Source organism: Equus przewalskii, chromosome 1 (assembly GCF_037783145.1).
Source record: "Equus przewalskii isolate Varuska chromosome 1, EquPr2, whole genome shotgun sequence".
Lineage (NCBI taxonomy): Eukaryota > Metazoa > Chordata > Mammalia > Perissodactyla > Equidae > Equus > Equus przewalskii.
Genome location: NC_091831.1, coordinates 77,844,677 through 77,869,738, shown reverse-complemented (window position 1 = coordinate 77,869,738; position 25,062 = coordinate 77,844,677). Strand labels below are relative to the sequence as shown.

The 25,062-nt window shown below is 45.3% G+C and overlaps 1 protein-coding gene and 1 long non-coding RNA gene across 2 annotated transcripts in view; one reads left to right on the top strand and one right to left on the bottom strand.

Annotated features, from left to right (window-relative positions):
- Nucleotides 1-30: 30 nt before the first annotated feature.
- On the bottom strand, nucleotides 31-3,015 carry LOC139082590 (uncharacterized). The gene is made up of 2 exons (XR_011538755.1): nucleotides 2,494-3,015; nucleotides 31-1,744 (listed from the first exon to the last, which is right to left on the bottom strand). It is a non-coding gene; the product is annotated as an uncharacterized lncRNA (long non-coding RNA).
- KCNK1 (potassium two pore domain channel subfamily K member 1) overlaps nucleotides 1,658-25,062 on the top strand; it is a 48,939-nt gene continuing 25,534 nt past the window's right edge. Inside the window, exon 1 of the mRNA XM_070614953.1 lies at nucleotides 1,658-2,283. Coding sequence (XP_070471054.1) covers nucleotides 1,929-2,283 — 355 coding nt within the window. The 5' untranslated portion in view covers nucleotides 1,658-1,928. The remainder of the gene's footprint in view (nucleotides 2,284-25,062) is intronic.

Genomic DNA, 25,062 nt, shown 5'->3' with positions numbered 1-25,062 from the left:
CAGTCAAGTAGGCAGATAGTCAGCTAAGAATTGTAGTAAATAATTGTCAATTCAGTTTATTTTCAATGTTTCTCCTAATTACAAAAATAACATATGTCCACTGTAGAAAATTTGAAAAATATAAAAATGTATAAGAAATAAAAGTAACCTATATACTCCACTATCACTGAAAGACAACTGTTAGGCTTTATTTCTCTGCAGTCGATCTATTATGCAGATAATTCTATTTTATAATAGAAAATACAAATATTTTACATATTTGAGATTCTATATATAAGATTGTATATATTCTATACATAAGATTGCTTATGCTTCAATAGTCTTCAAACACATCTTGAATAGCTATATGGTATCCACGCTGTAGAGATAACATAATTTAACCATTCCCCTATTTTAGAACGTTTAGATTGTTCCTGATTCTCCATTATTTCATATATATACACACACATATTTCATATATATAATATACATATATATTGTTTATGAACAGTCTTGTCTATAAATCTTTTTTCTTAGGAAAAAATAATCCACATCATGGAGCCAGAACACATAAAATCTTTCATGGCTCTTGAAAACATCTTCAAAAAGGGTGCACCAATTTCTACCCTCACCCATAATAGGGTGGTTCGCTGACCCTCGTCAACATGTGTCACTTTAAAAAGAAACACCACTTGGGAAAGCTCAATCCCTTCTGGTAGCTGGCATATTGGGACTGTGGACAGCAATAACGAAAATGGAGTGACATAAGTCAAGGCTTCCCAAACGGAGCTGGGAGGCCATTAAGAAGATGGGGCTTATACAAGCACACCACGTCTCTACCCAGATGAAATGGGACTTTGAACTGGGCTTCACTGCTGTCATCCTGACCTTCTTTGAAGAAATATGCCTACTCCCACAGATAAGAACTTTCTGCCTTAAAGATGGCCGTAGCAAGCAACCACATAGAGCCGAGAAGTGACAGTTGTGACCAGCGCCCATCACAAATTTTGCAGAGCAACCTGTGTAATTTATCTTTTTGCCTTCATAAACCCTTTCCCTTTGTCTTCCTTGGAGCACATTTTGGGTTTCTGCCTGAATCGGTGTCTCTCGAATTGCAATTCTAATCACCCAAATAAATATCTGCTGTCTAAATGGTAGTGCTTTTTCTGCTGTGGAGGGAACCTTCCTTCTCTCTTCATGTTTTAAAGAATTAGAGTTCAGTAATGTGAATTTCCCCAAACTCCTTTACCCTCAGGTCCTTTTTGTGAAGGAGTGCGTGGATGGAAAGAGACGTCTAGGATGCAAGGTGCCTAAGGTCCTGATATTGTCACCATATCCCTGGAGATCGCTCAACCCCGGAGCCCGTAAGACAGGTGAAGGGAAGTAATCCAGCGCTGGCCCGTTCGTGGTAGTGGCTTTGGTTAAGAAGAAATAAGTGGGAAGCAGGTGTCGCTGGATCGGGGCCTTGGACAGGCAGTGCATTGCCCAGAAGTGCCACACACATACACACACACACTCGCAGCCCGCCCGCGGACGGCTCGCTTTGGCTGTTGAACCCGGCAGGGAGCAGGAGGAGCGCGCGCCGCCGGGCCGGGGTGGGCGGCAGCGCCCCCGGCGCACGCGGCGGGACCACGCGGAGGCGGGCGCATCCCGGCGGCCCGCCCCGCCCCTGCGCTCCGGCCAAGTTTGGCGCGCGGTGTCCCTGGGCTCTCGGGTTACCTGAGCCGGCAACCACGTCAGCGCCACATCATCTGGGCTTTTTATACTGCAAGGAAACAGGAAAAGAAGGAAGAAACAGCTCTCCGGAGGGAGCCAATCGCAGGCGGCCGGCGCGGCCGGAGAGCGGGCGGCGAGCGAGCGCGGGCCGGGGCGGGGGGCGGGGCGGCGGGGCGGCGGGCCGGGCTGCGGCTGGGCCTCGGCGGCAGCGGCGGCAACGGCGGCGGGGGAAGATGCTGCAGTCTCTGGCCGGCAGCTCGTGCGTGCGCCTGGTGGAGCGGCACCGCTCGGCCTGGTGCTTCGGCTTCCTGGTGCTCGGCTACCTGCTCTACCTGGTTTTCGGCGCCGTGGTCTTCTCCTCGGTGGAGCTGCCCTACGAGGACCTGCTGCGCCAGGAGCTGCGCAAGCTGAAGCGGCGCTTCTTGGAGGAGCACGAGTGTCTGTCGGAGCAGCAGCTCGAGCAGTTCCTGGGCCGGGTGCTGGAGGCCAGCAACTACGGCGTGTCGGTGCTCAGCAACGCCTCGGGCAACTGGAACTGGGACTTCACCTCGGCGCTCTTCTTCGCCAGCACCGTGCTCTCCACCACCGGTAGGAGGCCCCCAGCGCCCCGGCCACGCGGCCACGCTGCCCCCCGCGCCCCGGCCCTTCCGATCCAACCACCCTGGCCTCTCCAACCCGCCTACCCCCACCCCGACCACCGCGGCCCCTCCAACCCCCCTACCCCCACCCTGACCACCGCGGCCACTCCAGCCCGCCTACCCCCTCCCCCGCGTCCGGGCCCCTCCTGCGGTGACTCACGGAGGGCAGGCTCCGCCGAGCCGGAAGCCGGCGAGGTGGCCTCAAAACGTGACTTGGGTGTTGCCGCCCGTAACTCTTGGGAAGTGGTCCCTAAACCCTTCGGCCTGGGTGGCTGCAGGGGCTCCATGAGCTGCGTCCTTTTTTCGTGATACCCTACACCGGCCCGTACGGTCCGAATCGGTACCATCCTGGCCGCCGCGCGGCGAGGCAAGGGGATGATGGAAACTAGCCAGTGCTCGGAGCGCGCTCGCCTTCCTCCTGACCCCGTCCCACTGGGCCTGAGGCTGCAGGATCTAATAATAATGCTTTAAAGGGTCACCTTCCGGATAGTGCCGTCTCTTTTGATGATATTTCTGCTCTTTTCTACCTTGAGGGCGATTGTAGGGGTAGACGAGTGACATCACTCTGCTCTTCGCAGGTGACCTCAGAGCGGACAGGCCGATCCGGTTTCTTTTCAGTGTAGGAGGAGGGGTGAGGGAAGGGAGCATCCGATTGCCTATGATCTGACAAAATGGGGGCACCCTGATTCAGCAGTTTTTCAACTTTATGTGTGCAAGGCCACCCTTAAACTTCGGAGCGCCACTTCCCCGCACTGCTTACCCTGCAGGATGCTCACGAGCCGAGGAGCGTCCTCGGATGAAGGCGGAGCCCGGGCCCGGCCGGAGCCCGGGCCCGTGCCCCAGGGCGCCGTCTCTGTGCTGGAGTAGATGAATGAAGGCTGAATTTTCCCTGTCGTGGCTGAATGAGGCACATACACCTGGGTAGAGATATTTATAAATTGGTGTTTGGACCCGGAAAGTATCTCAAAGAGCGTTCAGCGCAGTGCTGGCTTTTTAGCCATGAGATCGAATCTTTGAACAATCTGGGCTTGCACGAGGTCACACGCTTCCTAGTTACCAGCGTAGTCCTGCAATCTGGGCCGTGTGATTTCCCTGCCGGGCACACTTCCTACCCGCCCCCCCCACCCCCCCACCTTTACAGGTTAATCGCTTTGTGTAACTTCAGTTTTCCCTTCTCCCCACCCCTTTCCACCTCCCAGGGTTTATTTTTTCTATAACCCAGTTGATCGTTTTGGTAATGAGCAATAGTACACTATTCACGTAGATCGTGTAAAACAGCGATTCAGAGGTCTGGGGTGAATTGCTAAACTGATGTGTCTACCCTGAAATAAACAGAAGTAGAATTCTAGTTTGTGTTGCTATATTTTTTAAACTGTGTTAAAGGTAGACCTAAACAAAGACAGACCTGTTATCTTACTTTTTAACTTGGCCAGCCCCACTGTTTAGTTGTGTTTCCACCAGAACGTTCTGTTCCTCAGATCATTTAGAAGTCACCGCCTGTCTTGTGGAGTTTGTGCATTCTCTGCCGAAGTGTTTGCCCTGAGCTACAAAAGGTCTACAGCTGGTCCCAATGTTCAGGAAACGTTGTGAAGAATGATAACTTTGAGTACTTTCTAAGTAATGGTATTTTAAAGATAGAACCGGAATAAGAACAGGATTATGAGGAAAAGAACATGTTGAGTGTGTCTGGGTGAGATTTTCCATCACTGACACAGCTCATGTATATTCTCAACATCATATGCACCTAATTAAGTGTCAAAAATATTAGTTTACGTCTTGAATAGACGATTATGTCCCAGATTCCCTCCCCTCCCTTTTTTTAATTAGGAAAACCTGCAGTTCTTGTAAAAAAGAAAAAAGTGTGGGATAGATGTCTTATTATTGGTATTCAGATTGCGTTGTATTTACTAGGAAGGTCTGTATTCATGGAAAACAAGAGTTCATTTAGGAAGTCAGTGCAAGGGGCGCTTAAGGATAAACTAGATGAAAAAGATGCCTCCCGGTTTGTAAAATTAGCAAATCAATGAATTCTTGTCATTGATGGAATAGAGTTGAATTTATTAATTCAAATAGAATTCTAATAAAATTTGGAATTCCATCCTAAGTCAAAGAGACTCTTCTCTTGGTTTCATACTGTTATCTGACACGTTTGATGTTCCACGTGGGGTCAAAACGCTGGTTTTTGTGGCAGAGGATCAGGCAGTTTTTAAAGCTAGTGTACGTCATTACTAGAAAAATATTTTCTGGAAAAGTATCCGACAAGTCAAATGAATTGGAATTGCGGTTCATGCTTCTCCTTTGGGTGGATGTTAGACGTGCTGTAGTTTTTGTTGCTCTGTTGTCGTTGTTAACTCTTCTAGCCCTGTTGATGGCAAATCGCTGAGATAATCGTTGCCCAGTCAGTGCAGTCAATCCTTGGCTTGTCTAGAATGGTAACTATGGGCATTACGAAGATGCTATCCTGGGTAGTCATCATTGTTATAGAGAAACATGAATGCACTTATGTCAGAGTCTTCTCCTCCCAGAAAGTACAAGCTTTCGTTTCTGGAAGGAACGGGGTGAAGTCTTCATGGTCTTTTCGGAAGAAGCCTTAGATTGGTAATTCAGCAATGTTGTCCTCATTTTCTGCTCTGCCAAGGACTTTGAATTATTTCCAGCAAACAACTTAACATTTCTTTACTTCTCTTTGATTAAAAAAAGATATGGCAACATCTCCATAGGAACCATATCAGAATGGAAGAAAGAGTGCAGTACCCTTTGACCTTTTCAAAAGGAAGGGCTATATGAAAATAAAAGGAGGTATTATAGACTGAGGTATTTTCCACATCACTTTTATAATGTGATTGTTTTTCAAGGATGAAAGAAATAATGTCTAGGTGACACTTGGGGAGTAAGAAATAATTTTTATTCAAGTTATCTTTAGTTGCCGTATAAACATTTGAGCAATCTCATTCATTCTTAGTGTCACCCTACAAAACCAGAAACCAGCGTTAAGAAGCAAAGTGTTTATTTGGAAGCAAAGAATGGCAGTTTGGGGAGCACGGATGCAAATAGAAACCCAAATACTGTCTGGATTACAGGAGAGGGGCTTAGGGTTTTAATGGGAAAAAGGGAGGATGAAGTGAGTTGTGTTAAGGAAGAATTAGTTCACGGGTGCTAGATAAGGTGAGGCCAGGTTCACAGAATGGCTTAGGATCAGTCGTCAGGCAACAGGCTAGACTTGTACTTCATTGATCGGTCATCAGCAAAGTCAAATATCATCAGTTCTTACAAACAGGATATTCTTGTCCTTACCGGCTTCTTGGAATGTTGGCAGTTAGATTCCGTTGGGAAGATAAAGAAAACAGGACGTGGCAAGGCAGTTCCTCTGGAATGGCCGCTCCGGCTCTATTTTAATATGGCTCCACTCATGTCATCTTTCACATTAAGAACAATTCTTCAGGTCAGTTTACTGTAAGTTGGCTCCTTTCTTCATCGCCTTAAGCAAGCCGATAGCGTGATGGTGAATGGTAAAAATACAGTTTTTGCATGCGTATGCCTATAAAGCCACTGCTGCCTTTTGCTGCTTTGTAAAGGTGGGTCTACGTGATAACAGCCTAGTCCCCGCTTCTGTCAGTTGTAGGCGTGGTGCCCGTTGTCAGGATGCTGCCTTATCCCTGTCTATGAAGAGACGTTCGGAAACTCTTACTTAAAGTGCTCAGGAAAGGACCTTAATTTGGCTTGTTTCGCAGTGGCCTCTGCTTCGGTCCGGTCCAGAGCTCCTACATCATTGGCACTTTTCAAAATGAGAAGGCGGGACGAGGTAATGGGGGTGATGGATTGATCCTTCGTTTTCAGATTGTTTTCAGTAGGAGAAATGTTTTCTTATTAACAACGGGTATATGTTGTGCTTTTAGAATAGAACAGGGTAGGCAAACTTTGGCTCCTGGGCCCAGTCTGACCGACCACCTGTTTTTGTGCAGCCTAAGCTGAGAATGGTTTTCGTATTTTCAAATGGCTGGAAAAAAATTTTTTAAGGTTCCTGACACATTAAAGTATTATGAAAATCAAACTTCAGTGTCCATAGAAAAATTCTTTTGGTGTACAGCCATACCCATTTGTTTTATACCGTTTATGGCTGCTTTTGAGTTACAGTGGCAGAATTGAGTAGTTGTGACAGAAACCATATGGCCGCAAAACCTAAAGTATCACCTATCTGGCCTTTTGCGGAGAAACTTTACTGAAGTCTGCTTTAGAATAATACTTGGATGGAACTCGAAGTCAGGGTTCTAAGTGCTTCACTTCCTTTTGGCAAACTTTCTTTAAGACAATTAGCTTCTCAGACCTCTTTGTGCTGTTTTTAAAGTGGAATGCAACATTTAAATTATCCTCTACCACCCCCAACCACTTTCCACACAAATGATTATTATAGGTTGGCACTAGTTTTTGGTCAAATTTATGATTCTGCCTTTTTTTTTTTTAACGGTAACAAAGCTAACCTTCACACTGGGATTATCTTATTGAAAATGTGCAGTAAAGAATATATTATATTTGGAACAGAATGACAACAAGGAAAGAAATTCTGCCAAAAACACACAAGCAGACTCTGTCAGCCGGAAGGGAGGTCTGAACTCCCACACACTGAAGTTTGCGCTCTGTGTTCACAGGACAGCCTTTGGTCTCAGTTTTGAGCCTTTGTATTTTGATTCTAACAGATTTAATTATCTGCCCCTAATGGGTGAAAGAAGGAAGGCACAGCTACAGACAAACATAAGTGAAAGGTCGTGAAAAGACAACACCTTAAGCACCAGAAAAATAAAATGGTGTTTCCACATAGATTTATTGAACACTTTACGCATGCCAGGCAATGTTTACATGTATTGTCTTCCATATGTTACAAGGGACTAATGAGGTGTAGGTGTCATTGTCCTCACTCTGCAGAGGCTGAAACTGAAGTCTGGACTGAGTAACTTTTCTGCCTAGGGCACAAAGATAGAAGTGACATGGTTTTAATTTGAATTCAGATGTGTCTGATTTAAGAACGTGAGTTTACCTAGTGTCTGGGTATAAGAGTTGTTACCGGCTAATTGTGTTTCCTCAAAATTCATATGTTGAAGTCCTAACCCCAGTACTTCAAAATGTGACTGTATATTTAGAGATAGGGGCTTTAAAGAGGTGATTCAGTTAAAATGAGGACACAATGAGAAGGTAGCCATCTGCAAGCCAAGGACAGAGGCCTCAGAAGAAACCAAACCTGCCAACACCTTGATCATGGACTTCCAGCCTCTAGAACTGTGAGAATTTAAATTTCTGCTGTCTAGGCCACCCAGTCTGTGGCATTTTTAGGTCTTTATTGTTGCAATCAACAATTTCATATGTCTGAATAGGGCATCGGTGTCTTAGAACACAGTATAATAATTGACAGCCTTGATTTATCAAGACACACACTTCAGCATGCTTCTATTTAAGAAGGCCGAGAAGTATGTAATAGATCCTAGAAACGTTTGCACCCAATAATGGTCAAGGAGAGTAGATATTAGTGTTTAATGTATAAACACATACCTGTTTATAAAATACCAGTTCTTTAGTATTTTGCAGGTTCTTTTTTTCCAAAACTAAATTTGCTCTTATCTCTGCCTATTTTATGGCATGTGGAACATACTGTTGCTATTATCGATGACGATAACTTGAAAGAAATTATGTGTTTGCTTTTAGGACACAACTGTAAGTCTTGTCGAGACTTCAGTCTTTGTACCAGTGACTTAGTGGGAAATCTGGTGCCTCTGAGGACAAGTCGTTTTATGGCGCTGCTCGTTGGACTGTCTTGGGGGCAGAGCATCTGTCGTCTGTAGAGTAGAGGAATACTGTGAGGTTGACGCATATGACATTGCTGGTGCTCAAGTATTTTGACCCATAACAATGGCGATTTCATGTGGATCAACTTACTACAAGTTGGTTTCAGAGACAGAGACACCGTCTCCATCATATGCTCTCTGGCATAGTCAGAGTTGCACTGTGCGAGATTTTATTCTCAAGAGATGTCATTAGATCCATGAAGTACTTAAGTACCTCTCCATTGACTGTGCTGTGTTCACCTTGCCTGTTACTGGCGGGAGACAAAGGTGGTCTCCGTGTCAAAAAGCAGGCAGCTTTAGGGGTTGTCTTGGGGTGTCTTCTCGACTCTCATCACAGTTCTATCTCCTGGACTCAGTTTGTGCTCTGATTTTTTTTTGGTTCATTCTGGATGGATTCCTTGTCATCAGAGTTGGTGGCTGCTCGCTGTCAGTGCAGGGTTGTGCCCCGACCCGAGGTCAGAATGCAGAAGAAGGTGAAGGGGGAATTGGAGGTGCAGAGGGAATGCATCTGAAAGGACTCTCCCGGAGCCTGAGTCTCTTCTGAGATGACGCCGACCAGCATTGCTCTTTTCTAGCGGAGTTCATGACTCCCTTCTTTCATCTGTGAAATAGCATCAATTTTTATATTAAAGAGATTAATTGGGTTATGTTAGACGTAGGCAGTGTTTTCTAACTGGCTACTGTCTGTTGGTCCCAGATCAGATTCTGACTGTTTGCATTGACTCTTCTGGCTGAGGTTTTGTGAAATAAAGCCTGTGCTTGGAAGCCTTAGTGGCTTCAGGTTTTGGCACCTGGTGATGAGCTGTAGGCAGAAAGCTCCCGGGAAACTCAGAGACCTGGGTAGTGCAGAGTCAAAATAACCACGGCTCGTGGGTGCAGAGCCAAGGAAGCCAAATTACGCAGAATAAAAAGTGCTAGTTTTCATTTCTCTGAGTGTGGTCAACCGATTGTACATTAGAAATAAGAATTGGAGGCTCTAGTTAGAATACTCATCCTTTGTTAATGCCTAGGTGGCATTGTGACCCGAGTTGAACTATTTGCTCAAGTTGATGCCGTGGTCCCCTTGCCACTCAGCGTTACGAAAGCCTCTTTGAGGTTCATTCCGACCCTAGTTTCATTCTTTGGTCTGCAACACAGTCCGTAGGGGGTCTTTAGTCCAAACACGCACTGAGGCGTGGAGAGGCGCCGGTGTCCAGGAAAGCGTGCTGCCTGGGGGCATGCTGAGCTAGGCGCACACAGCACGGGGGCTACAGAGAAGCAGCTTCTGCTCTCTCTTCCCCAACCCACACCCCATGTCTTCCTGCTCTTTCCCATAAAGTCACCTTCTGCCTGCTGGTTCCTCTAACACCTTATATACCACTTATATTGGAATATTCCATCTTCTATGACAGCACTTACCACCTTGTACCGAAATTATTTGTTTTCATATCTCCCCTCCCCAAAGGGTAGTCTTGAGGATGAGTGCTGTCTTGGCCTCACTTTGCATCCGTTGCCCTCGGTAGGTCCTCAATAAGTGCACATTTAAGGCACTCATGTCTGTCTGTCTTCTCCTCTGTAATATGAGGAAGGTTCCAAAGATGGTATTCATTTTCAAAAGATAGAATTTCGTTGTCTTGATGAGGAAACAGGCCCACATTGCTTGAATGACTTTAAAGTTATTACTATGGAAACAATTCTCTTGAGTGCCTCACGTCTCCTCAGTGCACTGTGCAAGGCCCAGGTGGTCTAAGACGAGGCATGCTTTCTGCAGCAAGTTTTCATTGAGCATTTGGGTGCACCAAGCACTGCTCTAGGCTCTTGGGATCTTGCCTTCTTGGATCTGTCCATTTGTAGGGGGAGGGAGTTACAGTAAACAAGATAACCAGGAAAAATGCATAGTGCGTTACATGCAGTTAAAGTGTTAAGGAGAGGCGTCCTGCCACAAAGCGAGCCAAGGAGATATGGATGTATATTAGTGTGTGCTTGGGGGCGGGGGATTGGGGGTGGCATTTGAGTAAAGAACTGAAATGGGGGGTGCATTTTACAGATATCTAGGGAACTGTGTTCTAGAACAAAGTCCTGTATTGGAGGCGCAGCTAGAAAAGCATTGTGGCTGGAGCTGCGCAGGAGGGGAAGTGATGAGGTCAAGGGAAGAGTAAGGGGCAGGTGGCGCAGGATGTCCTTGGCCTTGGCAAGGCGTGTGCGTTTCTCTGAGGGAGGTGGAAAGCTCTGGGAGATTTTGAGCGAAGGAGTAACGTGATCTGGCCGAGTGTTCTAACAAGTTCACTCTGGGGCAAAGGTGGAAGCAAGGGGCCTCAAAGGGGCTGTAACAAACCCAGGTCAGGCCTGGTGGTGGCTTAGGGCAAGGCAGTGGAAGTAGGTGGTGAGAAGTGGTCAGATTTTGGATACCTGTTGATGGCAGAACCAACAGGATTTGCTGATGGATTGGATGTGTGAGGATTGGATGAATGATGGATGGAGGAGAGAGAAGAAGAGAGTCAAGAATGACCCCTAGGTTTTTGGTCTGAGCCCCTGGAAGCGTGGAGAGAGAGAGGGAGGGCCCGGGAAGGAGCAGGGTTTGGGTGGAGAGTCTCAAGCTCAGTCGTGGGCCTGTTGAACTTGAGATCCCTACTGGGTGTTCCGGGGTCTACATGAGGCGTGCATTTACTCCATTGTGCTATCTCGAGGGCCATACGTAGTTAACAGTGCTTCCGTTTGTACAGCGTGCCGCAACTTCAAGCTCCATCACATGTGTCATTTATCTGACTGCAGAGGTTGGGGAAGGCTTCGGAGGGGTGGTAGCTGAACTTGGCCTTGAAGGAAAAAGAGAGTGTCAGTACTGGAGAGAAGAGGGAAAAGGTATTCCAGATGAAGAATGTGAATTCTCCGGGCTGAGTTGGCCTTTGATGAGTACATCTAACAATACTTTAAACTACTTCAAATTCCAGGGTAAGAAATAGTATCTAAACTATAATATTGTTTTCTAATTTAATATTATGTAAGACTATGTGGAAAACTCAACTGGGGCGAAAAGGCAGAAGGATTTGCTTCATCTTTTCTTAAATTTAATGATAGGATATTTAGTAGTTGATATAATTATAATTATATATATATAATATCTAACAATATAAAATTTACATTGTGTATAATCCAAAGAATAACAATAAATATCTTCAGTACTTTTTAGGAGGAGCTAAGATTAAATAAAGTTACGAAGGAATCAATCCAGGTCATTTCTTGTTTTACAGAAGTAAGAAAAACCTGATTTTTCTTCCCCCACAAGCGATCTAACATTTTAGGAATCTATCAGCTTCAAATAAACACATTTACAGTTTGTAACAGATGGGAAAACTATCATGTGACGCTGAAAACCACCTGAGTAATTTTCATTTCTTGTAATTTTCATTTCTTCCGTATGTTTTTGAATTTGCTGGTTTACCGTTTGAAATGATGCCATTCAAATAATATGGCTCCCCGCTTGTCGTGGATGATCTAAACATCCTCTCCTTTTCTCAAATACTGAATTTTTGATGTCGCCTCAGCTTGTGAATAATGGGAGGGAAAGCGGAATGTTTGAAGCTAGAATTAAAAGGTTAAAACGTTCTTGTAACTCAAATTCTTCAAAGGGCTGAGCACCGTTACCAAGGCACTCAATTATTTAAAGACCATGGTTAGGTGGATTAAGTTAATTAAAGAAGCTAGAGAGGCTGTTCTGGAGCTGCCTCCGTGTCAGACCGCCGAACGGAGAGATTCTGAGCAGCTAGAGGAGCCCCCCACATCACGCCCTACCTGCCACCCGGTGCTGTGACACGAGCCGTCACAGCAAAGCAGCCTCCCGCCCACGGCCAGCCCGCACAGATGCACCGCGCGGCGGGAGGGTGCGCATCACTCCCACCCGCTCGCACCCCGGAACAGCAGGGAAGAACGCTGTCGTGTGGACGAGCAATCTGCCATCCGCCTGGCCCATCTTCAGCTCCCCGGCCTCCGCAGTGAGTCTCATGTTTAAAAATCGAGCCAACGAAGACGGAAAGAAAGAACAAAACTGAAATTACAACCGCAAGAAAAAACAAACTTCTGCTCATAGTTTATGGAGCGTGACCGAAACCTACATTTGTCCTTCCAGCAACTCTGGCTGTCACCTCTTTTTTGTAACGGTAGTCTGAATGAGGCTAAAAAAGACATATTTGGTCCTTGAAGTTGCTCTTCAAGATTTCCTCTCTCACTCCCTCACCACTGTGTTTTGTGTGTTGATCTGTGCCGGTCGTCTCCTGCCCTGGTGGGGCCGGGTCCTGTTACCCAGGGCTGGTGGTGTAGTGTGTGTCTGAGGAATTTCTTCTGCCGTCCTGGTCTGTCCGTCTTCAGTGTCCCAGTCCCCGCACACGGCCAGCCGAGGGCAGGAGCACCCCAGGGCAGTGTTCCCTCATGACCATGGGCAGGGCCGGCTTTTTTTTTTGCCTCACCAGCCCAGGGAGTGGCAGTGTGAAGGACGATTGTCATCCATGATATCAGACTGAATTAATATTAAAAGAAGTACAGCCTGATTGAGTGAAAAGTGAGAATCATGAATTATTTTTAGGGAGAATTTTACTTTCAGATACTGAGTGACTCTACCTGGACTAAGTAAATGTTGCTTAGAAGTTTTCTTTGGGGAACTTTAAAAATAAGCCAGGGGGCTTCAGCGAAAGCTGTTGGAGATGGAAGATGTGAAAGCATGGATCCGGGCACCAGGACGCCTGCCTTCTCTTCAGGGAAGTCACGGTCAACAAAAACTCATTGATAATTTCTCTAGAGCTCAGTTGTTTCCTCTCTACAATGAAAAGGCTGGATAAGATCTTCTTCCGACTCTAAAGTTCTATGGAGTGTTTACTGAGGACATATCTACTCTGTGCCCAATATGTGGAGACACAGAAAATATCATCAAGGGACAGTCACTGACCTCAAAGAGCCCAGTCCTGCTGGGGAGACTAAACTGAAACATAAAGCTGTTAGAGAGCTGCATGGGGTGTCGATGCCTCTCTGCTGACTTGTGTGGGGCCCTGGTAACAGCTGTCGGGTTTTGAGGGGGTGACCAGTGTGGGCCGATGTGTTCAGAGAAGCTTCACGGAGGAGGTGACTTGAGATGAACACGAAACATGGGTCAGCTTTGGTCGGGTGGCGCAGAGGAAAGAGGGCTCTTAGGAAAGGGACATATGCTCAGCACAGATACCCCAAGAGGAACAGAGCCTGGCCTTAGAGAGAGAGTGAGGGTGCCAGCCTCGCAGAGGCAAGATCTCCCTCCCTCCCTGTTGGCAGGCGGCTCCTACGAGGCCTAAAGTTGTGGAGGTGGAGGGCCTTGAATCTGGAAAGTGGAGTTTGCAGTTGACTCCGTGGGCCCTAGGGAGCCACAGTATGTTCCTGACCAGGGTTGGCCAGACCCCAGACGTCAGGTGAGCTTCCAGGGGACAGAAAGGGAGGCTCTGGGGGAGCTGGGTCCCTCACCCCAGATTCTCATGGATTCAGCTATAAAATGATGAATAAGCTCTCAAGGGGGTGCCATAAATGTTACTTGTCATTAGTAAGTTAGTTACAAATGGGCATTTCTAAATAGTTTTGAAAAGTTCTAAGCAGAATAGCCATTCCCCAGACCATGTTTATACTACTAATTGACTTTAAATAAATTTCTTTTTGGCATACTAAAATCTCAACCTTAACCCAGTTCCCGAGTCACCAAGCTGTAACTTAAGGAAGGTTTTTGTCTGTAAAAGAAAGACAGATATTATAAATGCAATTCTTTGTATTTTGTTATTGTTCAGGTAATTTCTCATTGTGTTGGACTCAGAATAAGGATGTGTGGCTTCTCTTTAATCCCTTAGTATTTTCATTTTTGCTTAAGGGCATCCAATATTAAAAGTCAATTCTTGCTTCACAAGGAAGCTGAGGTGGCAGAACTGCTGTATGAAAACTCATAAATGCTTTGAGGAAAAGGCACCAGTTAGTATAGATTTTTAAATTTATAATCTTCCTCTGTTTTCTTCCTCATCAGATGTGATTTTGTTTTTAACCACACACGTGATCACACTTGCAGAGTCTCCTTTTCCTGCTTGCTGCCTTATTCAAAGGCTGTGAACTCAAGAAGTGAGTTCCCTATTGAACCCACACATGCACAGGTGGTTCTCTTAGCCAAGGTATTTCCATAGTTTGTAGGCAAGTCTGGGAGACATACCGGTGTGTGGAAATGTTTGACAAGCAAAGCAAGGTTGATCAGATTTTTTATTCTCTTAAAGACCTGCCGTCTAACCTCCAAGGATTCACTCTGGCAAATCTGTGCCAAGCACACTCCTCGTCCAGGTCTCCTTAGTCACATGTACCCTCAGAGCAGTGAGAAAATGCACATATCGCGCGCTTGCAGCAAATGAGAGGGAGAGCTTTTGCAATTGAAAAACAATTAGAGTAAGTTAAATATTATTGCTATAATAATGTCACCCTTACTTCCATCCTGATATGCTTTCTTGAAAAGGAAAAAGCCATGCATTACCTCTGGCCCTGAGAATTCAGCATCATCCACAGTCTGTCTTATTAATACCTCTTTTAGGTGTGATGGTCACTGAAGATTGTAGTGTTGTTTCCCTTTGCCACCAAATGGTGAGGTTCTGACCACATCATGGTGTGGCCATAAGTGTGGGCCACTCATTGGATGTCTAATGTCTGTTTAGCTGTTGGGGAAAAGGATGAGAATGACGGCTCCAAGGCACCAAGTTTAATTAGGCCCACCTCACTACGTTTCTCCTTGGTGATAGGATTTTAAGCCCAATAGTTATCAGCTCAAAAGCAGAAGACATTAAGTCCAGTTGTGTTTTGATACCTTGAAGAGAATGTGCGGTGGCTGAGCTCACCGTGGACTTAATTGAATTTCTCCTCACCTGTGTGCACGATGGTTTTGAAAGCCACCCTGCCTTCTATCTAAGAGTGCAATAAAGGCCTCCCCCCATGTCTTTCTACTTGGCATGTTTTAAAAGGTGGCACAGGGAAACAATTCATTTGTTTTCTAGTTTCTCCAGCCTCCATGAATTTCCTCTCCTGTGAAATGAGGCTGGGCTAGAATCTGGCTGTGTGTCCTAAACATCCTCACCGTGCTCACACGTTAGGCTCATCCCGGTGTTTGGCCTCATTGAGTGCTGATCGGTTCAGCCTCTTCCCCAGGGGGTAATCCTCCATTTCCCAATAAATGCAGAGGTAGAGAGACTTGTGTCATCCAGAAACTTCAGCTGCTGAGACTGTCTTTCTAGTTTGGTCCCCTTTGGTTCGGGCAGAGGGAACCGCTGTGCTAGTCCCTAGAGAGGTGACGTAGCTCATCCTGGCCGTAGACCTGAAAGCCGTGACGTCCAGCAGCACAAACCAGACAGCATTTGCCCAAGACGCCGTGACAAAATGCGCTCCCTCGCACTTGGCTCCACATGTGCTGCTGTGCTTGTTGGAGTAGGAAAGTGTTGCTTTGTGTTCTAAGTGGGAGTGTGACATTTGGCCGAAGAGCTTCTTAGCATGGGTTAATTTGTGCTGTCTGCTCGGTTCAGCCAATGTTCTCTTTATTCCCCTGAAGGCCGCTGCCTAAGTTAATGATTCCTTTCCTGATGTGTTCTGCACGAATTCACTTTTACATAGACGTAGTTGCCCTGTTTTCTACATTTTTTTTCCTAAAAATATCAACTCTAATTTGAAGCTAACAAGTTTTGACATGCGAACAACCAAATTACCTGATTATATCAGGGAGACGGTTTTATTAGTAATTTTGACCAGGTAGAATGGGAGGGTCAGTTAATGGCCAGAGGCCTCAAGGGTCCACTTTTTCATAATCTTACCAATACTGGATTTCGTCGTTTTTTTTTTTTAACTGCCAGCAGTCCCTGGCAAGATCAGTGTAGACACTGCTGCTGGCACTCCTGGCAGTGGCTTGTCCCCTGTTTGTGGCTTGGACTTCACAAGCGGATTTGGTTCAGTGATTCCAGTAATTACTCTCGCTTGCTGACCACATGCTGCGGGCCATGCACTGGCCATGGCTCCTCTGTCCTTCACTTTATTGGGTGCTTCTGCTGTCCATACGCTGATTTTGAAGGTCTCGGCCACTCTCTGATTATCCTGGGGTTTGTGCAAACTCTTTTCAGAAGGAGCCCACTGTGCAACTTTCTGGCCTGCAACCCTGCTTTCTTTGTCCTCCAGCTTTTCTTCCTCAACAGAGTTCTTGGTGGTTCAGCCCTTAGAATTTAGTTTGGCGGAGCTTGTCGTCTTTTAAGCAGTCTTTTCCTTTGGAGATCGTACTCTCTATTCTCGGGAATGTTCTGGAGCCCATCCTCCCAATGTCTAGTGTCTCCCTGTAGCTCTACATCAGAGCTTCCTCATTGGCCGTTACAAAGGCTGGGTTAGTTATGGTTAACTTTGGTTTGATTGCATGTGTCATTTCAGCGAAACTTGTAGTGATCGCTAACGATTGAATCGTATGAAATAGCAATGAAATCCTTGAGAAACGTGGAGTGGAGAGGAGCTTAAAGCAATACTGGCTCATTTTGTGACCCTTAGAAATCTACCCTATATTGGATGGACCTGTCATTTGCATCCTTGTGACAAGTGTAAAACAGTAAAAGTATGTAAAAAAAATAAAAACATTTTAAGAAGAAAATTCCATTAGAGTCTGTGTTTATAGGGCTTTTCCCCAGGGCATCTTCATGTAGGTAAGTACATTAAAATAAGCCAGATTAACATGGTATACTTAGGAAATGTTGATAGCCCAATAAACCTAATGTTTGTTTTTCTGATGAATTCAAGAAATATTCTTTTTTAAATCCTTTTATTTTTATTTTATTGTTTATTATTTTTTGGGGGGGAAGATTAGCCCTGAGCTAACTGCTGCCAATCCTCCTCTTTTTGCTGAGGAAGACTGGCCCTGAGCTCACATCCGTGCCCATCTTCCTCCACTTTATATGTGAGACGCCTACCACAGCATGGCATGCCAAGTGGTGCCTTGTCCGCACCAGGGATCCGAACCGGTGAACCCTGGGCCACGAAGCAGAACGTGTGCACTTAACCGTTGCACCGCTGGGCCGGCCCCAAGAAATATTCTTGAATCTAAGAATATCTGACTTCATTACATTCCTTAAACTGTCAATTTTGTCAGACGGAATTCGGGATCCTGTTTTATCCCTCTGTATAGAAGAATAGGATCGTGGTGCGAATTTGTTTAAAATCTTGAATAATACCCTGTAAAATATTACATGTACTTTGTGTTTAGAACAGTCAGAAAAGGAAATGATCTTTGGTAGTTTCTGGTGTCTAAAATTCCATGCTCCGTTTTTTAGAGGACAGTTTGTGTTGTTTTTGTTTGCAGTTGGGAGGGAAGATTTGAAAGGAGGAGATACAAAAAACATGCGATTTCAGAAGGAAACTCAGCCTCCGCGGTCGTAGGTGCCAAGGGCGACCATTCCAGCTTTCAGCACAGGGAAGGCGGAGTTAGAGTAATTATAAGTCCACAATGAAACAGTAGCCCCACTTTTCCATTTACTGAGTATTCACTGGGTACAAGAAATTGTGAAGACAGACGTTTAGCAATGACAACGAATAAGACAAGGCGGGGATAATAAGCAGTATATACACTTACTGACACTTCGATATTGCCTTTCGGTGTTTTGATTGCTAAGGTGTGGGTGGCAGGGCAGACCTTCATTATCCCTGTTTGACAGAAGTGGAATCTGAGGCCTGAGAGTGTAAGTGAGGAAATGGCAGTATGGGGACTCCAACTCAAGTGCTCCGACCATCCTGGGAGGCTCCTGGAGAGAGTCAGCGAGGTTTGCGCGCCAGGGTGTTAAACAGAGGCAGGGCTCGTGAATTGTTATGGCCACTCGAGGTGCTGCGTGTGGGGACTTTAACTTCGTTAAGTACCTCAGGCTCTTCTTTGGTGATTGGGGTCACTAGGCGACCTCTGCTGTTGCTAATAATCCTGCACTTCGGCTTCCTTCGAATCACTTAATGAAAAGCCGAGAAAATCAGGATCATCTCTCGGGAGTGCACGGATGCCTGATTAAGTTTTTCAGTTTGCAAGTGTGTCCCCCTGCAGCATCTGAGTGTGAAGTGGTCATTTTGTCCACATGGAGCGCTTTAAACAGAAAGAATTGTTTCTTTCCTCAGTTAAATTGACATATTATAACCCTCATTGGTGCTTAAGGCGTCTGCCCTTGGCCCGGCTCCAAAAGAAGAACGTTTAAATGTAAGTGGTTCTCTGGTCCAGCCTATCCTTTGGTTAGGCCACTTTAAAATGGAATTCTCTTGAGGTGGGGGAGGGATAAATAGGTGGAACACAGAGGATTTTAGGGCAGTGAAAATACTCTGTATGATGCTATAATGATGGATGAGTGTCATCATGCATTTGCCCAAACCTACAACACCAAGAGTGAACCCTAATGGAAACTGTGGACTCTGGGCCATCAGTAATGATGTGTCAGTGTAGGTTCATTGATTGTAACCAGTGTACCACTCTGGTGGGGACTGCTGGTGACGGGGGAGGCTATGCATGTGTGGGGGCTGGAGGTATATTGGAAATCTCTGTCCCTTCTCTCAACTTTGCTGTGAACCTAAAACTGCTCTAAAAAGAAAAAGTCTTTTAAAAAAATGGAATTCCTGCAATAGCTGAAGTCGGTAAATACTCATACTATTTTCTTTTTCAGGAACCACTTTAATATTCTATTAATAGCCGTTATCAATTTGTGAATGGAAAAATAATCGTCTTTTCCATTATAAGTGTTTTAGGTATATACCTGCTTGGGTGCCAGTACTCCTGAGGGTATATTCTCCCTGGCATAGCTCAATAAATAATGACATTTAACTGTAAAATAAAAGCCATAATAAGTGTTCATTCAGGCCACAAATATCTTTTGAGTTCCCACTGTGAGCCAGCCTCTCTTAGGCTGGAAATATAGGAATAAACAGAGCAAATACAATCCTTGCCCTGTAGGAATCTGGAGTCTGGCTCCAAGACCATCACGTTGTTTTGCTTTTCATACTTTTGAATGGTTAATTAAAAATGGAAAGTTTAAGCCAATAGAATGTCACAGCCGTATATTTTTTATTTGAAATTTGGAAGCTTCTACACATATTAATAACATATTAATGAGCCACCAAACCAGTAACAGGTTTTTGTTAAAGATTAAGCAGTGGATTTGCTTCTGCCAAGTGAAATTCATTCATTCGCTCCTTCCTTCATTCATACTTGCATAAAATGCCTTTTGGGCACCTACTGTGTGCTAGGAACATTTTTAGATGCTGAGGAATATCAGGGAACAATGTAGACCAAAATTCCTGTCATGGAGTATAAATTCTAGAAAGGAAGAATGACAGTCAGTATAAGTCAAATATGAAATTATAAAACATTTTACATAAAATAAGTGCTAAGGAAAAATAAAGCAGAGATGGATTGATATAAGGTTTGCGTTGAGAGGAGCATTTATGTTTTATATAAGGTGGCTTGGTTAGGCTTCTCCAAGTAGGCAACTTTTGAATAAAGACCTGAAGTTGCTGAGTAAGCCAACCATATGGATAATTGAGGAAAGACAATTCCAGGCAGCAGGGACAGTATGTGCAAAGGCCCTGAGTCAGGAGCATGCCTGTCATGGAGCTAGGAGGCTGGTGTGACTGGAGCTGAATAAACAGCAGGGTGTAGTAACAGATGAAGTTGGAGAGGTGTGGGGTCATATCATGTAGGACCCTATGGGCCATAATAAGGACCTTCGGTTTTATTGCGGGTGACTAAGGTAGAGCACCACTGGAGGATCTGAAGCTGGGGAGAAACGCGGTCTGACATTTTTCCCAGAGTCACTGTGCTGCTCCATGGAGAATAGAGTATATGAGGCTGGACAGATCAGGGAGACCAGTTGGTGGACCATTGGTGTGATCATCGGAGAGAACTCAATGACTTGGACCACAGGCGCAGAGTAGGAGATGGTGAGAATTGGTCCAATCCTGGACATCCTTTAATGGTAGAACCAGTAGGATTTGCTGATGGAAGGGATGTGGGTGAAGGAGTGGGAACAAGAAGAGAGGAGCATGACTGTAGGGTTTTTGGCTTAAGCCAGGAGGTGGGGGTGCCACCGATTGAGAGGGGATAAATCCTGGTAGAAGCGCATTGGGAGGTGGTGAAGAGGATCCTGGAGCTCAGCTGTGGACATGTTAAGTTGAGATGCCTGTGTGACAGCCAAGTGGAGATACTGAGTAGGTGGTTGGATGTGTGAATCTGGGCTCTCCAACGTTAGAGGTAGAAAGAGGAGGAATCGAATGAGGAGACTGAGAGTGATCAGCGATGTCATAGGAAAACCATGTGATTGCCGTGGCCTGGAGGTCAAGTGATCAGTGCTAGAGGTGGTGCAAGGAGGTGTGAGTGGCTGTGTCACATGTCGCTGAAAGATCAGAAAGGCGAAGGCTGAGACTGGCCATTGGATTCAGCAACTGGCAAGGATTTAGACTGGCAAGGTCAGTGGGTTGGTGAGGGTAGACGCCCAATCTGAGTTTGTGTCAAAAGAACATGAGAGGGTCCTTCAGTAGGAAAATGGATAAATAAACTGTAGACATCCAGACAAGGGAACATTATTCAGCACTAAAAACAAATGAGCTATCACGTCATGAAAAGACATGGAGGAACCTTAAATGCGTGTTTGAGAAGTCCATCTGAAAAGGCTACGTACTGTGTGGTTCCAACTATTGGACGTTCTGGAAAAGGCAAAACTATGGAGACTGTAAAAAGATCAGTGGTTGCCAGGAGCTGGGCAGAGGAGAGGGCGATGAATACGCAGAGGACAGAGGACTTTTAGGGCAGGAAAACGATTCTATATGACAGAATGATGAATACATGTCATTGTACATTTGTCCAAACCTATGGAATGCACAACACCAAGCGTGAACCCTAAGGTCTCTGGGTGATGATGTGTCAATGTTGGGTCATCAATTGTAACAAAGGTACTACTTTAGTGAGGGTTGTTGATCATGGGGAAGCTGTGGTTGTGTGGAGTCAGGGGGTTTATGGGAATTCTCTGTACCTTCTGCTCCATTTTCTGTGAACCTAAAAGTGCTCTAAAAAGTAAAGTCTATTAAAAAAGAGAGAGAGAGGAGAGGAATTGGAGGTAAGAGGTATATAATGGTTTCTAGGAGTTTTGCTACACAGAGGAGCAGAAAAATGGGCAGTAGCTGGTAGGGAAGTCGAGGGCCGGGAAAAAGAATTATTTTGTTTAAGATGGGAGAGTAACAGTGTTTATGCAAAGAAGGCACAGCTGCTGGGCTGTGTCCTTACGTGCATGGGGCTGGGACCTCGTGTTCAGGGGGAGAAGTGGCCTCGAAACAGAAGAGAAAGGCTGGGGGTCATTTTCCTGGGTGGGGAGATGCGCTAGTGGGTTCTTATGGGAGCTCTGTTCTGTTGGCTTCCATTTTGTCAGTGAGATGAGAATGTAAGGAGAATTGGAAACAAAAGGACTTTTAAAAACTCACTGATATACCTCACCAATTTTTCTGCCCATCTCTCAATTTTCAGTATCCTTTCTATTTCAAGCTAGTCTCTCAGCTTTTTCAAATTAAAATTTCCCTTTGGCAGTGGATGTTTATCTTTTCTTAAACACAGAATTATAGAAGGGTCCCACAAGCTTTCCCAGCGACCTTTCTGACGATGGCGTTTCCCAGGGTCTGCCCACTGATGAGATTTTCATCTGAATAAAACCTACACAATAGGAATTCTGCTTTTTTGGTACAGTGGAATGGCTAGAATGTAATGTCCTTTGGGGGAACCTCTGGATTCAAAGTAAATCCAATTCAGTCGTTTGAGGAGCAAGAAACTCATTTTACATTTTAAATGGTTCTATTTTGGGGGCTGATTAGACTCAATATGTAAGGTCTTTAAGAGCTGAGATTCTCAGTGGCCAGGGAGGAGGAGAGAAATATGTAGCTTGAATACTAAGTATCATATTTTGTATTATTTGTCATGCAAATTCTAGAAACTAATGCTTCATGGAGTGTTCCTGGCTGGGGAAAAAGGAAAAACAGGAAAGGTTATCCCCCTCCCCCGCCTGGCAGAACCAGGGCCCTCTCCCATGTTGGGTTTCCTCTCCTTGTGTTGTTTACCCAAAGGGAGCATTGATTTAAATAGTAAAATACTGGTTTGGATATTCACCCCTGTTCGCTTAAGTCTTATATGGTAAAACAAAGCCAAGTAAGTGTCTGATCTGAGATGCTTAAAAGTGGGGAGACCCCATGGACCTCTTCTTCCTCTGCCTCTATAGTGTGCTGCCCTAAATGGGGAGCTCACAGCAGCTCTGGCCTGATGTCACACAAAGACGTGGGTTAGGAAAGGGTTAGGGCAAGAAGAAAAAGCGACACTCTCTCTCTGTGTTTTTTTGATGATCAATCTCCAAAAAAGAAAAAAAAAGAGAAAGAAATGATCAGCTCAGGAAATTATGGTTTAGCAGAAGTGAGAATGTTTCCTTTCCTGAGACAGATGGGACTGCAGAATAAACGCGGCTGCGCAGCGGCTTTGTGAAGAGCAGACAGATTCTGGAGGCTGTGGAGCAGTGGGGCCGAGGAGACCGCCCGCCCCTGAGCCTCCTCTGGCAGAGGGTCTCCTGGCCACCCTGCTGGCTGAGCCCCCCGCCCTGTGGCACAGGTGCAGGGCTGCGGGGACCCACCTGGTGAGGAGCGGGGCATGATGAACATACCAGCCCTGCTTCCGTGGGCTCGATGACTCAGTTGAGCCACGCTCAGCAAAGTGTGTTATGCCAGAAGTAATATTTTTAGAGCAGGATGAATTCACGTGATTCTCCCAAGCAGCTTGTTCTTCCCACGTTTGGCTCTGTGGGGTAGTGTGCGTGTCCACGGAAGTGGCAGATACATCTTTCCTGCTACCTCAGGGTAACTGCCCACAGAACAAATGCTCCCGCTCACTGTTGGGAAAATACAACATGCCCAATGATGATTAATTTCCTCTAACCTAAGTCTTCGGGAGACTTCTCCCCACAATTTTGCACCCGTGTGAATATTTACCCACTGCTGTTGGCTTTACCATTGGGCCCCAGTCCTGATGCACCAAAAGAATACATGTATAGACAGCTCTTGAGTTTTCCATTCCTGTGCCCTTAACTCAGGACCAAGATCAAAGGGAGGGCTAACGTTGACTTCACATAGTGCTTGCCCACCTCTTTCTTTCTCATATAGAGCATTTTTTAACCACTCATTTGGCCCCTAATAATACACTGTTTTGCATTTTTTTTAATGTCCTCTTTTTGTTTCCACAACTACATTTTTCCTAAGACAAGAGGAGCATGGATCTGGTCCTATGCTTCTTTGAAGAACCTGCAGCATCTCAAAGTGTTTGGTACCTAATAGATGTGTCAGAGACATTGAACATCATAACCAAAGTCTATTTCTGCTTTTTGGGCTGGATATGAGAGAGGTTGATTTTCCAGCTTTTATGTTGCCTAGTTGAATCCATCTCTCCCGTAGGAGAGACCTTCGTTTTTACCAGAAAGTTTCCTTCTCATTTATCTGCCAAGTATATTTAAAGTTAGAGGAATCTAACGTCTGACAAAGCATTGAACGTTCTCTGTGTGTTTCTGTCGAATTCTTGATTTTCTTCTCATTAGTGTCCTAGGGAAGAGGATCAATGCTTTTTAAGCTGTCCAGTTTTTAAAAAACAGCTTCGAGGCAGGCAGTCATCTCATGAACGTGGCATTGTGGGTTTTTTGCATGCTTGCTTGGTTTCAGTTTTGCGCTCCTGACTGTTGTCCCGAAAACTCCTTCCTGAAAAGCGGTACCGAATGCTGGTTCCTTCTTACACATAAGCCAGGTCGGAACTCACCTGGTAGAGACCCTCCGTGGGGCTCTTCCCCCTGCCTCACTCCTGCTTCATGCAGCTCCTCACCTGGGCTTTTGGGATGCGTGGAAACAAGACCACTTAGAAATTGAGCACTGTCTGGTGTGACTGCTGTTGCTTCGATATTCTTGTTTTTCATGAAGATTTGCAAAGGGCACTGTAAGTTTTGTGTCCAAAGAGAGATCTGAGATGAGAAGTCTCTTCTCCGTACAGGAAGACTGGAATCCCCCAGGGGTGTGGGAAGCAACATTAAGAGAAAACCATGTGATACTGGTTTGAAGAGTTAAACATTTCTGGTAACATTTGAATAAATAGGAAATAAACTCCTCTGATAAAATATGATATTTTTGCACCATGAGTAGTTTTGAAAGGCGTGGAAACACTTCTAAGAAATAGCAATTGTGTAGGGTTGGTGTTGGTGTGGGCTTAACTCTGATTTATTACCGGGTGGGCAGGTGGTAATAAAGGAGTCATTGGAGTTCTTGCTGCTGGACTCCCAAGGGCTGCCAGGAAGCCCAGCCTTGCTTTTGACCAAGTGCTGAGCTTAAATTCAGCAGACTTACTATATTTCTGATTTCATCTCCATTGAAAGACAAAAAGACTTGGAAGTAATTAATTATAGTTAGATGTTAAAGGTAAAATGGATTGGCGTCAAAAGTTATTTTCTTGGGGCTAGCCCAATGGCATAGTGGTTAAGTTCACACACTCCCTTCTGGCAGCCCAGGGATCGTGGGTTCCGATCCCAGGCATGGACCTACACACCATTCATCAAGCCATGCTGTGGCAGCATCCCACATACAAAATAGACGAGGATTGGCATGGATGTTAGCTCAGGGCCACTCTTCCTCAAGCAAAAAGAGGAAGATTGGCGGCACATGTTAGCTCAGGGTCAACCTTCTTCACCAAAAAGAAAAAGTTATTCTCTTATCATGGGAACCAATTGCCCCGTGATGGAAATTTGGTTACATTTTACGTATGTAATTTTTATCTCCTAAGTAGATACTCTTCCCTGTAAGTTCCTCCAAAAGAGTGGTTTTCTGGGAAAGTGTTG